The sequence below is a fragment of the Mizuhopecten yessoensis genome, unplaced genomic scaffold, assembly GCF_002113885.1.
Source record: "Mizuhopecten yessoensis strain PY_sf001 unplaced genomic scaffold, ASM211388v2 scaffold6361, whole genome shotgun sequence".
NCBI classification, from domain to species: domain Eukaryota; kingdom Metazoa; phylum Mollusca; class Bivalvia; order Pectinida; family Pectinidae; genus Mizuhopecten; species Mizuhopecten yessoensis.
The window spans coordinates 932,779-949,702 of NW_018406511.1; the positions used below are offsets into that span (position 1 = coordinate 932,779).

The window sequence follows — 16,924 nt, forward strand, 5'->3', positions numbered from 1 at the left end:
TTAACAATTTGATCTTTTCCCCCTCCCTTTTGGATCATGCTTTCCATTGAAGCAATAATAAACAATAAAAAACACAAAATGGAACAATTATTGTTTTGCTATTTATTATCGCTCATAACAGTCAAACTTCATCATTTAGACACAACATTTCTCTAACAACATTCTCATCAGTCGATAACATCACCATACAGGTAAGTCACTAGTAAGGGTTTCCTCACCCTTTTATAGTGATATCAACAACATTGTAAGATTGGAAAAAAGAGAGCATATTTTTTGTATCAATTTTGTTCATAATTACAACACTAGCCTAAGCTAACCCTTTCAACACCATAGACCATACTGGGCTCGTCCAGATCAATTTATGGTAGAGGTTATTAAAGTTACATAGGGGTGAAAGGGTTAACAGGGTAACCACACACAATGCTTGTTTGAGCATGTTTTCTGACTTATTGTTTCTGTCAATCATATGTCATGTTGATCTTACAATAAGCAACTTGAGTGATAACAGTGCCTTGCTAACAATTTTCGACTTCTTGGCACTTATTTAATTATCATAACTCAATGCCAGTAATCCTAACTACAAAACCTAAGGCGAGATTTTTATTTAAGGTAGCACTTGTTATTGGGACTACAATACATGTGTTACATATAAATGGTAACAGCATCAAGCTCACGTATGACAGTCTTCATGTAGTACTACACACATATACTCACCCATCTGTACTGTAATACTCACAATCAACAGGAACACATTAAACACTCTCTAACATCTAGCCAACACATGTGTACATCATGGCCCCTTACTCTCTAACATCTAGCCAACACAAGTGTACATCATGTCCTGTTACTCTCTAACACCTAGCCAACACAATTGTTCATCCTCCTAGACAAAAACTTCTACATTCTACACACTTAACATTATTTTGTACAAAATTACATATTGCCATCATGTTTTTCAATGAAAAAGCTTTCTATATCAATCACAACATACTGGATAATTTTTTTTTAATCAAATGCAGCAACATATTCATAAAAACAAATGTTTTAATTTTCATACATAAATATTACCATGTGAATGTTCACTTAGACGATTCTAAACATGGATTTCAAATGCCTGTCTCACAACAAACATCGCAAGGCTCGAGTTTTCCTCAAATTTCCCAACGAGTTAACAATAAGGTTTTCATCAACTAAAGGATATGTTTTATAGAAGTGAGAAATGCTGACATGTGAATCACCGGTTCCAACAACTGTTAAAGGTGACAGTTCATAAAATACATTATTAAAGAAAAATACCTCTCTACTTGTTTAATGTTATAACCAATCAGTCATAGTCAAAGGCAAAACTGTTTAGGCAATGAAATAACGAGTGTCTGTTTTAATACCAGATGAGTATTGGGAGAGCAGCGATACCTACTTCTCATTATATCTAAACGTTCAAGGGTCAAACATATAGGTTGACAGGAACACACAACTGTATTGTTGGCCTGACTAAACATAGATGCCTGGGCAACTGTAAGCTTGTAAACACTAGGCCTCCTAAATGAAGGCAGCTATTCTGCTTTTTTGATAAGGTGATTCATTGCATAGCTGCTCATTATAATATTTTGTATTTTAGTGATTTGTTTAATACCGTAAAGTGACTAGTATTGAGATCATAAGGAAGGGTTAGTTTGGTGGAGGTGGAGTGGTCATTGGGATTGGTCAGTCAAATTGTATACATATAAAAAATGTTAAATACCATCAACTATAAAATCAAACCTGATGGTTCTTAATACAAAGTGAGTATATAATGACCTTACCAACAATGTCAATGATACTACAGAAACGACATAGTCACAACATAGTCACATGATGTTACCATAGTCACAACATAGTCACATGATGTTACCATAGTCACAACATAGTCACATGATCGATGTTACCATAGAAACATAGTCACATGATCGATGTTACCATAGAAACATAGCCACATAATCAATGTTACCATAGAAAGATAGTCACATGATCAATGTTACCATACTTACAACATAGTCACATGATCAATGTTACCATACTTACAACATAGTCACATGATTGATGTTACCATAGAAAAAACATAGTCATATGATCGATGTTACCATAGTTACAACAAAGTCACATGATCGATGTTGCCATAGTTACAACATAGTCACATGATCAATGTTATCATACTTACAATATAGTCACATGATCAATGTTACCATACTTACAACATAGTCACATGATCAATGTTACCACACTTACAACATAGTCACATGATCAATGTTACCATACTTACAACATAGTCACATGATCAATGTTACCATACTAACAACATAGTCACATGATCAATGTTAGCATACTTATAACATAGTTAGTCACATGATCAATGTTACCATAGAAAAAACATAGTCACATGATCGATGTTACCATAGTTACAACATAGTCACATGATCGATGTTACCATAAGAAGAGACATTTTATGTGTTACCATGTTGTCTGTTGGTAACATTAGTCTCACTGGCTTTATTCGGAGGTCATAATCACAAAAACTGATGATGAGGGCTAAGTCTGATGGGCAAGGGAACTTTTCAGATAACTATTACTTATAAAAGTTTCTAAGGTGTAGAATTGAACCAGGGTCAAAGGTCATCAATATATATTGATACTTGTATGGTGAATTAAACATGACCTACTGCCAGTCTGACACATTTGTCACTCATCTCTATCATCCTTAGTTTATGTACCACAAACCAATACAAAAGCTATCCAAGAAATCAATAATTAGGTTTAATTAAAAATAATCCTGCTAACTTGCACAATTTTTTTCCCCCGCACAAAATAGAAAATTTTGAAAATATAAGCTATACAATAACTTGTATCTGCTAATCTAACAATAACTAAATTAGTGGGAAATCTTATCCAGAAAGCATATCCTGAAATCAGAGAAACCTAAATAAGATACATAATACAGACATTTATAAAGCCAGAATTGGTCTGACGAGGATACACACTGATGACAATCTTTATCACGTAAACAATAAATACATGTCCTGATATCAGATACTGACAATTGTACGAATACTTTTCTGATAAACAACAAAGAAGTTACCTATATCCATTATAATCTGCTCAGATTTAAGTGATGCAAGTCTTGTACAAATAAATTTTGATTCTATGTGACATTTGAAATCAGAGATTTAGTATACAGGTGCTGGACACTCCAATAGTGACTGTCCTACACTGTACGACCAGCACCGCCCTACACTGTACGACCAGCACCGTCCTACACTGTACGACCAGTACCGTATTACACCCCTCACTGTCTCACATTTACTCTATATAGAAATAAACTTTTCAACACACAATATTTAACAATAGTAAATAATATTTAACACTAATATGACATCTATGAATATTCAAACATGTTTTTATGATAAAAATGGGTAACATAATCTGTACAATGAACCATTTTCTCTTAACTGTACACCATCAACGTGTAATTACTATAGATAGCTACCTGCACATTAAATGTAGTTAATATGCAAAGTAAAAAGCTTCAAACTAATAAACGATCTTAATGAACTTCATCTTTAGAACACCACTATAACTACCGGATTGTATTATAGTGATGGAGTTTCATTTACCTATCAGCTTTAAGATTATTTGGTTATATTTCTCCTATTGGGGATCTCTCTAGAAAAATCAATAAGATCAGAGTTATCACCCCTGAGGTCCTAGTGACTAGTGCAAGACAATCTTTACTGCTGTTACTGAACATTATTAATACAAGGAAACAAATAATGCTGTTTCCTTGCTTAAAGGTAAAAGGTGCCCTTAGATTAGAGTCAGAACAACCTGTAATAATAAGTGTATAATATCAGAATGCTTATCCAGTGATTATGTTTTTAGAATCATAAAAAAAAATAAAAAAAAAAAAAAGTTTTGTCTTCTTGCAGTTAACAAATATTTCAGCTGGGAATTTTAGATCATTTCACAGACCATTTCAATTACAAAAACTTTTGAAAATATTTTGGGATACATAATTCATATCTATACGCTGTTCAGTTAAATAAGATTGAATCCCTCATGATGCAAATGGACTCTCAAGTAGACACATGCACACAGGTAAGACTTAGGCAAATTAACACACCAGAAAGATAAAGGCAGTACTTGTTCCGACACACTAGTAAGATACAGGCAGTACTTGTTCTGACACACCAGTAAGATACAGGCAGTACTTGTTCTGACACACCTGTAAGATACAGGCAGTACTTGTTCTGACACACCAGTAAGATACAGGCAGTACTTGTTCTGACACACCTGTAAGATACAGGCAGTACTTGTTCTGACACACCAGTAAGATACAGGCAGTACTTGTTCTGACACACCTGTAAGATACAGGCAGTACCTGTTCTGACACACCAGTAAGATACAGGCAGTACTTGTTCTGACACACCTGTAAGATACAGGCAGTACTTGTTCTGACACACCAGTAAGATACAGGCAGTACTTGTTCTGACACACCTGTAAGATACAGGCAGTACTTGTTCTGACACACCAGTAAGATACAGGCAGTACTTGTTCTGACACACCTGTAAGATACAGGCAGTACTTGTTCTGACACACCAGTAAGATACAGGCAGTACTTGTTCTGACACACCTGTAAGATACAGGCAGTACTTGTTCTGACACACCAGTAAGATACAGGCAGTACCTGTTCTGACACACCAGTAAGATACAGGCAGTACTTGTTCTGACACACCTGTAAGATACAGGCAGTACTTGTTCTGACACACCAGTAAGATACAGGCAGTACCTGTTCTGACACACCAGTAAGATACAGGCAGTACTTGTTCTAACACACCAGTAAGATACAGGCAGTACTTGTTCTAACACACCAGTAAGATACAGGCAGTACTTGTTCTGACACACCTGTAAGATACAGGCAGTACTTATTCTGACACACCTCTGAGATACAGGCAATACTTTCAGATTCACCTGCTCACATGACTGTTTACGCACATCTACTATAAACCTGTATCATAGATACATATAAAGGGTGCTTTTGGTTTGCTCTTAAATTATTTAACAAATCAAGTAAAATTTTAATAGACCTATTTTTTTTTTAGAAGAGACAGAACAATATTGCACGTTTGATTTAAATATGAACTTATGAACTTATTTAGAATCAAATAATTGTTTAATTCAAATATTTGTCAAACCAAAATAATTATGGCAATCCTATAAAATGTTTGCACACAGTGCAAACAAACAAAAAATATGACTATAGTTGAGACAAATCGTCCCAGTTTTGTTGAAAACATCACCTGAAATCAGAAGCTATGATTTCCCTTTCCTCTAACCACAGCACAATATGGTGTCAAGTGTCTACATAAATAGGGAAAAAATCACACTTCGCACAAACTGATTCTCCCTGAGAGATAACATATTCAAAACCTTTTCTACTCAGCCTTTGATTTGTTCGTCCAAAAATGGTATTATTTACTTTCCTTTTATTAGTTCCAACAAAATAGATCTTCTTGGCCTACATCAACAAACAGCGGTCTTCTCAGGCACCCATTTCACAATTCTTTAGTCGACTTGATCGGCGCTTTTCTCTGAAAGTTTCAATGGGATCTTCCACAATTTGAAACCATTTTGTTTTCTACTTTAAATATCATTATGTCAAAATCCAGAAATGTACTGTTTGTGCGACCCGATAATTTGCAACAACTGAATGTCACATTTGTGTCCTAGAGTAGCTTTGCAAGGCTTGTAACATTAACAGATACTACAGGTACCAACTACCACACATACATTTACCACTATTGACCTGTACCTTCGTTTTTGTTAAAAAAAAAAGGATGTCAAGTTTGTAATATTCTATGATTGCTACTTAAACATAAAAAAATCAGGACAAACCTCAACTTGTGTCCCTGGGACTCCAACTCTCATTCAATTAATGGTCTTAAGATCCTCCAAAGGAAGTGATCACAACAATAATGAAAATATATATAATATGATGAAAGTTCTATTTGTAATCTGATGCCTCATCTTCCCCCAGGCCGATACATCGCAACGCCACTAACTATCACATAAGCATGTCATTACAATGATCCGGGGTCATTGAAGCCGTAAATGAAGGTGATAAGGTAAATTTAAATAATTGTGAATTTAATAACTTAATGCAGGTCAATGAATTTTCATGAATAATACCTTTTTAAAAATCTGCTCCATTTTGAAATGGATCTGATGAAAATAACTACATCTCATTTCAGACAACTCAAAACCTATTGATGCTAATTAACATACTAACTGTCCATGGACATCTCATTTCAGACAACTCAAAACCTATTGATGTTAACAAAATGGATACAAACTTGGAAGAGGAAGGAAAATATGTTTGGTACTAAAACAGAATACTATTTATACAGCAGTTTTTTCTTCATTCAAAACAGGAAGACATTTGTACCTCAGATACGAGAAATAATCAGTGTAAGGCAAAATCATTTCATTGAGCTGTTACAAGTTTATAATCTTAAGCTTAAACAAAACCCATTTGCCATTAATTATGGAATTACATTGTTTCATATTTGTACAATGCCCCAACAATAAGCATTGGACTTTTCACAATTCTACTTCTAACTGTGCACCATCACTATAATTTAAAAATTGGCTTAGTTTTCCCCAAATCACACCAAAACTTCCTAAACTGATAAACAGTGAAACTTATCTCAATAATTATGTGTCTGGTTGAAAAGGCTTTGTCCGAGATAATTGTGTTTATTCACCTTATACTGAAACCTGTTTAATCTAACACGGGACACATCAGATCTTGTTGTGATGCGTTTAACAATGGAAACCCATCACATCATTAGGTTGGATTTAGACAGGGCATCAGAATTCTCGGGGGTCAGATCAGACAGTTTTCATTGTACATTATCTCTATTTAACACAACCACAATATATCACGGTCGCAGTAGGACCATTTAACATGATGGGTATTCCAATGGCAACATGACCCTTACAATGCTTTTTATGAAGAAAACATTCCAGAAGCCAGACAAAATAATGCCCCACTTCAAATATTACTGGATACCTTTATCAGAGATTTCGAATTATTCCAAAACTATAATGGCATGTTCATGGCGAAGAAGAACTGATTGAAGCTCAGATTTATACTTTACATTAAAAATTTAGAATTACAGGTAAAAAGTCATTTGTCAGTCTTTTGTGAATAGTTGTTTGAAAACATTATCTGTTCCACTTGTCAGTGTCTTATTTGAGTACATTGACGGTGGGTTTGAATCATAATAGAAGTAGGTGAACTTTAAGAGGTTTTAACCATTGTAATCGTCACTGATTTAACAGTGTTACAGATACATATAAAATGGCAATAGCCAGTATCCTTTTTTCTGTTTTGGTGTCCGAGATTTTCCAAATGCCTTCATTGCCATGCCTATATCCTGAAAAGGTTCTGCGGGGTTCTCGTCACTATCTGTACTGTCTGAGTCAGACAGGTCAACATGCATGTCTAGACTGTTCTCACTCGGCAACATATATGGCTGAGCTTTATAGGAATGGCACTGGCGCTGGATCACAATGCTACTGCTGCGAGGTTTGTAGAAGGTAGTTGGCAGTGAGGCAGACTGGATGTCCATGGCAGTTGATTGTCATCTGTCCTCGGGCCGAGCTTCTGGCATCAATGGCGACGAGACGTCAATACTACTAAGAGAAGGTAAAGGGTCTCTCCAATATGTCACAGAACTGAATTCTGCAGCTACAACACCAGGAAGTCGCTGGACAGGAGGGAAGAAGTGGTCTGCCACATCATTCAGATTCAAATACCTATCAAAGCAAAACAAATAGTTCAGAAAAACAGGCAACAGAAAATTCAAGTAATTACTAAATTTAGTCTGTTAAATGGGTGGGAGACATTGTTCTGGATCGCATCAACATAAATCACCAAATAACCCTCAAATATAATGAAGTTGGCACTTGCAACATTGTCATTACAATGTATGATTGAAAATGTCGGTTGTGAGTTGCCAAACAAGAGGCCCAGAGGGCCTGCATCGCTCACCTGGAAATGTTAGCGAAATTGAAGATGAAATAGCCAGATGTTGCTGTACATGTATTACATGGTTAGTCAGGGGTTATATTTATATGCAATTGGACAAAATCCTGTCATTCCTACAGGAAAAGGAGGAATTTGAAGAATTTGTTGTGTTTCCACTTTTGGGCCCGGCCCCTCTGACCCCAGGGGGGTCAGACCCATCGATGATACAAATTTACTTCCACTTCACCCAAGGATGCTTTAGACCAAATATGGACATAATTTTGTCTTTCCTACAGAAGAAAAAGGATTTAAAAGCTCTTTTCCTATTTTCCCTATTTGGCCCCGCCCCTCTGCCCCAGGGGGTTAAAACCCACAGTTTATACAAAATCAAGTCCCATGGCCAAAGGATGCTCATAACTAAATTAGGATAAAACCCTTAATCTGTTTTACCTCTATTTCACCTATTCGGCCCTGCCCCTGTCTCCCAGGGTTGCCACACCCACCATTTGTACAAAATTGAGTCCCCTTGACCTAAGGAAAAGTTGACGGATGGACGGACGACGGACGCTGTGGTATGGCAGGTGAGCTAAAAACTTAACAGTGAACATACCTTGGGCCTGTTCGTTTATGCGGAACAACCGGTTTGACCGTTTATAAATATAACAATTTCGGGTAGAAATCCTGGCAGACCTGCAAATGTTTATGCAGGCCTTGCAAGGCTTTGTCAAGGCTCACCTGAAAGCAGCATCAGATTACTAGGTCCGACCTTTTTTTAATAAACGAACAGTGGTCTGACCGGTTTGACCGTTTAAACGAAAACGGCCCTGGCTATAATGAGTTTAGTTTGCTTTGCTTCAAACTAGTTTTTTTTAAAATGTCAACAGGTGTGATCACACAATTTATGTATATTATATCTAAAAAAAAATATTGTGATGAAAGTTTATATAGGTCACGGATATCTGAACAATGGTAAATTCACTGTGTTTCCAAAATACAGGAAGAATTGTTCTTATCATAAGTATATACCCACAATTAACTACGAGACAAATAGCCATGTATGATGATTATGACTGTGCCAGCAATACACATTAATAAGCTAAATTGCGACAGCCTTCTGGATAGGTAAGCCGACTCTAAATGACAGTACAGATCATGCAGTTAGATATTTGGATAGGTAAGCCGACTCTAAATGACAGTACAGATCATGCATTCAGATATTTGGATAGGTAAGCCGACTCTAAATGACAGTACCGGTCATGCAGTCAGATATTTGGATAGGTAAGCCGACTCTAAATGACAGTACAGATCATGCATTCAGATATTTGGATAGGTAAGCCGACTCTAAATGACAGTACCGGTCATGCAGTCAGATATTTGTATAGGTAAGCCGACTCTAAGTGACAGTACAGATCATGCTGTCAGTTTTATACGTACGATGACTGGAAGGTGTAGGCCGACTCCTGTTTCAGTTCCCCCTTGTGGTTGATGGTGAAGATCCGGAATGAAGGAATCATAATTGCTTTATAGGCAATAACATCCTGAAATACAAACACAGTTATCTCCCTTCAATGTTTTGCTTTCTGCCAAGTATCATTAATTTACATCAGTTTTTGAGTGTACGGGTAAGTTCATCTTATATTTTAGATTTTAGGCATAAGCTGGCCCTGTTTTGTCCGAGTGTGAAGACACAATGAATCATATTGAGATCTTTACTGTATGTTGACTGGCTATTGAGATTACAGACGCCAAATACTTACATTGATTTTGTTACCAAATCCAGCGTAGAAAGGCTTTTTATTGGGAAACAGCTCTGCTATATCCATGAGACAGGCAATCTTGAAATCCTCGGGCCTTTTTTCTATCACTTCCCTAAACACAATTATGTTACTTTACTTGACAGAAATACATCATCATGTAGACTTGTTCTGTATATTTTTACTGTTTACCTCATTCACCCCTGAAGACACATTTGAACTCTTCCAATTCAAAGGTTGGTATAGTTCATTATGAAATTTCTGGGGTAAATGTGTTAATGGGCTTATAAAGAATTTCAGTCACTTTGGGCCTAAAAACACCTTAAATACAGACATTCATAAAAAACCCCCACATCAAACTTAAAACTAAGAAGTTAAAAGAGGCAAAGAGAATCAATAGCAAATGAAATGTTCCTGTATTATATAATCAAGAATGAAATGTTCCTGTATTATGTAATCAAGAATGAAAAGTTCCTGTATTATATAATCAAGAATGAAATGAATGTAAATGATTATAATATATCAATAGTACAATGTATCAAACAAACTGTTCTCATATGGTGCGTCATAAAGTTTATTATCCGTTTCTCTAAAGTCACAACAAATCGATTCAGTCATAAAAGGTGTCTTCTAACTCATCCGAGATATATCACAGCATTTGATTGGTCAATCAAACTAATTACATATGTACAGAATGGCTATTGTTGATGATGTCAATGACCCTGACTAATCCCAACAGGTCACGATTATTTATGTCACCAACAATTACCACAAAATGTCAATGTAATTCTGCCTCACTTCGAACTTTACTGACGTAACCAATCTATGGCAGGGAGTGTGTTTTGGTTAGTTTAGCCGATATGAATTGAAATGGGGATAACCCTATCATATTTTTTATTTGCGGTGGTTTATCGTGATTATACTGTCACAAATCATGACTATACTGACTCCGCTCCACGTTGCCAGTAAATCTCAATATGCAACAACATAATCAAGATATACTGCCGCTAATCTCAAAATACAGTAGGGTTACCCCTCTACATGACTGCTGTTTCTGTACCTATGGAAAGCACTGACGAGCGAGGTAGGAGACAATAACAGGGGACCTTCTGGCAGCACGTGGTAGTCTTGTTTGATGCTCTTCAGCAGGTCCTTGGTGATCTTAGACTGCCCAATGGCACGGGCAGACAAATACAGGAACTTGTAACCATTGGACTGAATGTTTGTGTAGAGCTTGGCGACCCCCGACTGGGACCAGTCCTTACCGATGATGGGCAGGATCTGTCCCAGTACATCAGACCTAGCAACAGAACAGGCATCACATAAGCTTATATTAACAGCTGTATAATACATACAAATAAAATAATAGTCAGTTTACTGGATTTAATTCAAATATATTTTCCAGTCTGTCGACATATCTAACACGCTTGACTGGATATAGATAAGGATTAAAGAGTAGAATCCCACCACTTTCCACTACATACAGGTATTGAGTTCCAGTTAAAAATCATGTTACCTCGGAAATTTCCTCTTTTATCTTTTAATATTCAACGATAATAGATTTTTGGCCTTTTGATAGAGTTTCAACTTTTTAAAAATTATTTCCAGTTAAGCTGCAGGTAAGTATTAACATGACTGTAAGCACAGTGGACAAGCTTTCTGCTTTATAATCATGAGGTCCTGAGATAAAATCTCTATAACTGGACTGTTTATAATCACGAGGCCCCGAGATAAAATCTCTATAACTGGACTGTTTATAATCATGAGGTCCTGAGATAAAATCTCTATAACTGGACTGGTTATAATCACAAGCTCCCGAGATAAATCTCTATAACTGGACTGTTTATATTCACAAGGTCCCGAGATAAAATCTCTATAACTCGACTGTTTATAATCACGAGGCCCTGAGATAAAATCTCTATAACTCGACTGTTTATAATCACGAGGGCCTGAGATAAATCTCTATAAGTGGACTGTTTATAATCACGAAGTCCTGAGATAAAATCTCTATAGCTGGACTGTTTATAATCACGAGGACCCGAGATAAAATCTCTATAACTGTACTGTTTATAATCACGAGGGCCTGAGATAAATCTCTATAACCGGACTGTTTATAATCACGAGGTCCTGAGATAAAATCTCTATAACTGAAGTGTTTTTGTGAAATAGGAAATATAAAAAAATATTTCTTTCCTGAAACTCTTGGTGATAATTAATGGGCAAAAGAGTCAGAAAAATCCTTACTTTGTGATGGTACCATCAATGTCGGAGATGATGACTTTGTCGTCGTAACGCCAGAGGAAGATATGTGATGTACACTTTGTCGTGCCCTGGTACTGGGTTGTCACAGAGAACGTCACTTCATTTGCTCCTTCTCTCAGATTCAAACTTTTCTGTCAAAACAGAAACAATAATGCTTTATTTTCAAGGTAAGCTGAACAGTGATCATGAATGTAAATATATCACTGATATTAAATCAAGCTTAATTCAACAAACTTTACATAAACTAATATTGGTTTGTTTACAGTACTGAAGTAGTTGTTGGTTCTGGAGAATATCATATTTAAATTTCTTGATCATTTAGCAGGTTTATGTCCGATACGAATATATAAGGGAGCATCCAAAACAGATAACATGTGGGAAGTGGATCGACTCAGATAACATGTGGGTAGTGGATCGACTCAGATTACATGTGGGTAGTGGATTGACTCAGATAACAGGTGGGAAGTGGATTGACTCGGATAACATGTGGGTAGGTGATCGACTCAGATAACGTGTGGGAAGTGGATTGACTCAGGTAACATGTGGGTAGTGTATCGACTCAGATAACAAGTGGGTAGTGGATCGCCTCAGATAAATGTGGGGAGTGGATTGACTCAGGTAACATGTGGGGAGGGGATCGACCCAGATAACATGTGGTTAGTGCATCGACTCAGATAACGTGTGGGAAGTGGATTGACTCCGATAACATGTGGGTAATGGATCGACTCAAGAAAACATGGGGATAGGGGATCGACTCCGATAAAATGTGGGTAGGGGATCGACTCCGATAAAATGTGGGTAGTGGACCGATTCAAATAACATGGGGGTAGTGGATCGATTCAAATAACATGGGGGTAGTTGATCGACGCAGAGAACATGTGGGTAATGGATCGACTCAAGAAAACATGTGGATAGTGGAACGACTCAGATAACATATAGGTAGTGGATCTATTCAAATAACATGTGGATAGGGGATCGACTCCGATAAAATGTGGGTAGGGGATTGACTCAGATAACATGAGGGTAGGGGATGGACTCCGATAACATGTGGGTAATGGATCGACTCAAGAAAACATGTGGATAGTGAATCCACTCAGATAACATGTGGGTAATGGATCGACTCAAGAAAACATGGGGATAGGGGATCGACTCAAGATAACATGAGGATAGTGGATCGACTCAGGAAACATGTGGGGAGTGGATTGACTCAGGTAAAATGTGGGGAGTGGATGGACTCAGATAACATGAGGGTAGGGGATGGACTCCGATAACATGGGGGTAGGGGATCGACTAAGATAACATGTGGGGAGGGGATCGACTCAGGAAACATGTGGGGAGTGGATCGACTCAGATAGCATGTGGGTAGTGGATGGCCTCAGATAACATGTGGGAAGTTGATCGACTCAGATAAGCTGGGGATAGTGGATCGTCTCAGATGACATGTGGGTAGTGGGTTGAATCAGGTAACATGTGGGGAGGGGATCGATTCAAATAAAATGTGGGTAGTGGGTCGACTCAGATAAAATGGGGGAAGGGGATGGACTCAGTTAACATGTGGGTAGTGTATCGACTCAGATAACGTGTGGGAAGTGGATTGACTCGGATAACATGTGGGAAGCGGATCGACTCAGATAAAATGTAGGTAGGGGATCGACTAAGATAACATGTGGGTAATGGATCGACTCAGATAGCATGTGGGTAGTGGATCAACTAAGCTACCATGTGGATAGTGGATGGACTCAGATAACATGTAGGGAGTGGATCGACTCATATAACATGGGGGAAGGGGATGGACTCAGTTAACATGTGGGTAGTGGGTCGACTCAGATAACATGTAGGGAGTGGATCGACTCATATAACATGTTGGAAGTGGATTGACTCGGATAACATGTGGGAAGTGGATTGACTCAGATAACATGTAGGTAGTGGGTCGACTCAGATAACAAGTGGGTAGTGGATCGAATCAGATAACATGTGGGGAGGGGATCGACCCAGATAACATGTGGTTAGTGCATCGACTCAGATAACGTGTGGGAAGTGGATTGACTCCGATAACATGTGGGTAATGGATCGACTCAAGATAAAATGTGGATAGTGGATTTACTCAGATAACATGTAGGGAGTGGATCGACTCAGTTAACATGTGGGTAGTTGATCGACGCAGAGAACATGTGGGGAGTGGATCGGCTCAGAAAAAATGTGGGGAGGGGATCGACTCAGATAACATGTGGGTAGTGGATCGACTCAGATAAATGTGGGTAGTGGATCGATTCAAATAACATGTGGGTAGTGGATCGACTCAGATAACATGTGGGTAGTGGATCGACTCATATAACATGTGGGAAGTGGATTGACTCAGATAACATGTGGGTAGTGTATCGACTCAGATAACATTTGGATAGTGGATTGACTCAGGTAACATGTGGGTAGTTGATCGACTCAGATAAAATTTGGGTAGTGGATTTACTCAGATAACATGTGTGTAGTGGATCGACTCAAGAAAACATGGGGATAGGGGATCGACTCAGATAGCATGTGGGTAGTGGATTGACTCAGGGGGCATGTGGATAGTGGATTTACTCAGATAACATGTTGGTAGTGGATCGACTTAGATAAATGTGGGTAGTGGACCGATTCAAATAACATGTGGGAAGGGGATTGACTCAGATAACATGAGGATAGTGGATTGACTCAGATAACATGTGGGTAGTGGATCGACTCAGAAATGATTAACGTTTGTTGGTCTGAGGGGAGAAACTGATGGGTTGTGGTCAGAAAATGCAACCCCTCTCCCCAGTGTATACTTCCTGAGGTAACATTATCCAAAATGTACACACTAAAAAAACCCATTACAATCAAATACTTCTATCTAAACAATTTCATATGCAAGGTTACGTTTGTGATCCTTTGAAATAATTTAAAAGAACTCTGATCATTAATATAGCACTTACAATATAAATATGTCCTGTAACAACAGGAATATAGCTTACTATTTGCTCTGATGACAACCGGAGTGTCTTTTTGTACATGTCATGAGCAAGTTGCTTTTGAAGTCTCAGCGAGACTCGGTCAGAGTCGGTGTCAGCTTCACTCGACGTGTGTTCATCATCAGCTTTCACACTACAATACAAACATTACTAGGTAACCACAGGCCATTTGGATTGATATGTCTCGCCTATGCCCCACTTTGACCATCAATGCACAAACGTGTATATCAGAGAAACTAACTTAAACGCAAAAACTTTAATGTTGATGGAGATGCTGACAAAGTCAATGGACCATGAAAGGTAGGCTGCATCCAGTATTTGATGCATGATACAGAAAATACACTGAGAGGGTAACATATACTTTCATGAAAATGATGGCAACTTGTTTTGGGAATCATTAAAATATTTATGATTGATCACTGGATACACCATAGCTAACTTATCATTACTAATTGTTTTAAAGAAATGCATCTTAAGCAAAAACATAGAATAAACGATACTACATAACCACTCTTGACACCTTTCTTCAAACACCGGGTCAGTAATGTATAGTACAAATACCGCGTCAGTAATGTAAAGTACAAACACCGGGTCAGTAATGTATAGTACAAACGCCGGGTCAGTAATGTATAGTACAAACACCGGGTAAGTAATGTATAGTACAAACACCGGGTCAGTAATGCATAGTACAAATACCGTGTCAGTAATGTATAGTACAAACACCAGGTCAGTATAGTACAAACACCGGGTCAGTAATGTATAGTACAAACACCAGGTCAGTAATGTATAGTACAAACACCAGGTCAGTATAGTACAAACACCGGGTCAGTAATGCATAGTACAAATACCGTGTCAGTAATGTAAAGTACAAACACCGGGTCAGTAATGTATAGTACAAACACCAGGTCAGTATAGTACAAACACCGGGTCAGTAATGTATAGTACAAATACCGCGTCGGTAATGTAAAGTACAAACACCGGGTCAGTAATGTATAGTACAAACACCGGGTCAGTAATGTATAGTACAAACACTGGGTCAGTAATGTATAGTACAAACACCGGGTCAGTAATGTATAGTACAAATACCAGGTCAGTTATGTATAGTACAAATACCGGGTCAGTAATGTATAGTACAAACACCCGGTCAGTAATGTATAGTACATACACTGGGTCAGTAATGTATAGTACAAACACCGGGTCAACAATGTATAGTACAAACACCGGGTCAGTAATGTATAATACAAACACCGGGGTCAGTAATGTATAGTACAAACACCAGGTCAGTAATGTATAGTACAAACACCAGGTCAGTAATGTATAATACAAACACCGGGGTCAGTAATGTATAGTACAAACACCAGGTCAGTAATGTATAGTACAAACACCGGGTCAGTAATGTATAGTACAAACACCAGGTCAGTAATGTATAGTACAAACACCGGGTCAGTAATGTATAGTACAAACACCGGGTCAGTAATGTATAGTACAAACACCGGGTCAGTAATGTATAGTACAAACACCGGGTCAGTAATGTATAGTACAAACACCGGGTCAGTAATGTATAGTACAAACACCGGGTCAGTAATGTATAGTACAAACACCGGGTCAGTAATGTATAGTACAAACACCGGGTCAGTAATGTATAGTACAAACACCGGGTCAGTAATGTATAGTACAAACACCGGGTCAGTAATGTATAGTACAAACACCGGGTCAGTAATGTATAGTACAAACACCGGGTCAGTAATGTATAGTACAAACACCGGGTCAGTAATGTATAGTACAAACACCGGGTCAGTAATGTATAGTACAAACACCGGGTCAGTAATGTATAGTACAAACACCGGGTCAGTAATGTA

The 16,924-nt window shown here is 37.8% G+C and overlaps 1 protein-coding gene across 2 annotated transcripts in view; it reads right to left on the minus strand.

Moving 5' to 3' along the window:
* Positions 1–87: 87 nt before the first annotated feature.
* The window catches only part of LOC110452015 (phosphatidate phosphatase LPIN1-like), a 37,484-nt gene continuing 20,647 nt past the window's right edge, over positions 88–16,924 (minus strand). For both annotated transcript variants that reach the window (XM_021500272.1, XM_021500273.1), the window contains exons 12-17: positions 15,069–15,198; positions 12,061–12,209; positions 10,877–11,116; positions 9,820–9,931; positions 9,497–9,600; positions 88–7,851 (exon numbers count right to left, since the gene is read on the minus strand). In XM_021500272.1, the coding sequence (XP_021355947.1) occupies positions 7,677–7,851; positions 9,497–9,600; positions 9,820–9,931; positions 10,877–11,116; positions 12,061–12,209; positions 15,069–15,198 (910 nt within the window). In that variant the 3' untranslated portion in view covers positions 88–7,676. The remainder of the gene's footprint in view (positions 7,852–9,496; positions 9,601–9,819; positions 9,932–10,876; positions 11,117–12,060; positions 12,210–15,068; positions 15,199–16,924) is intronic.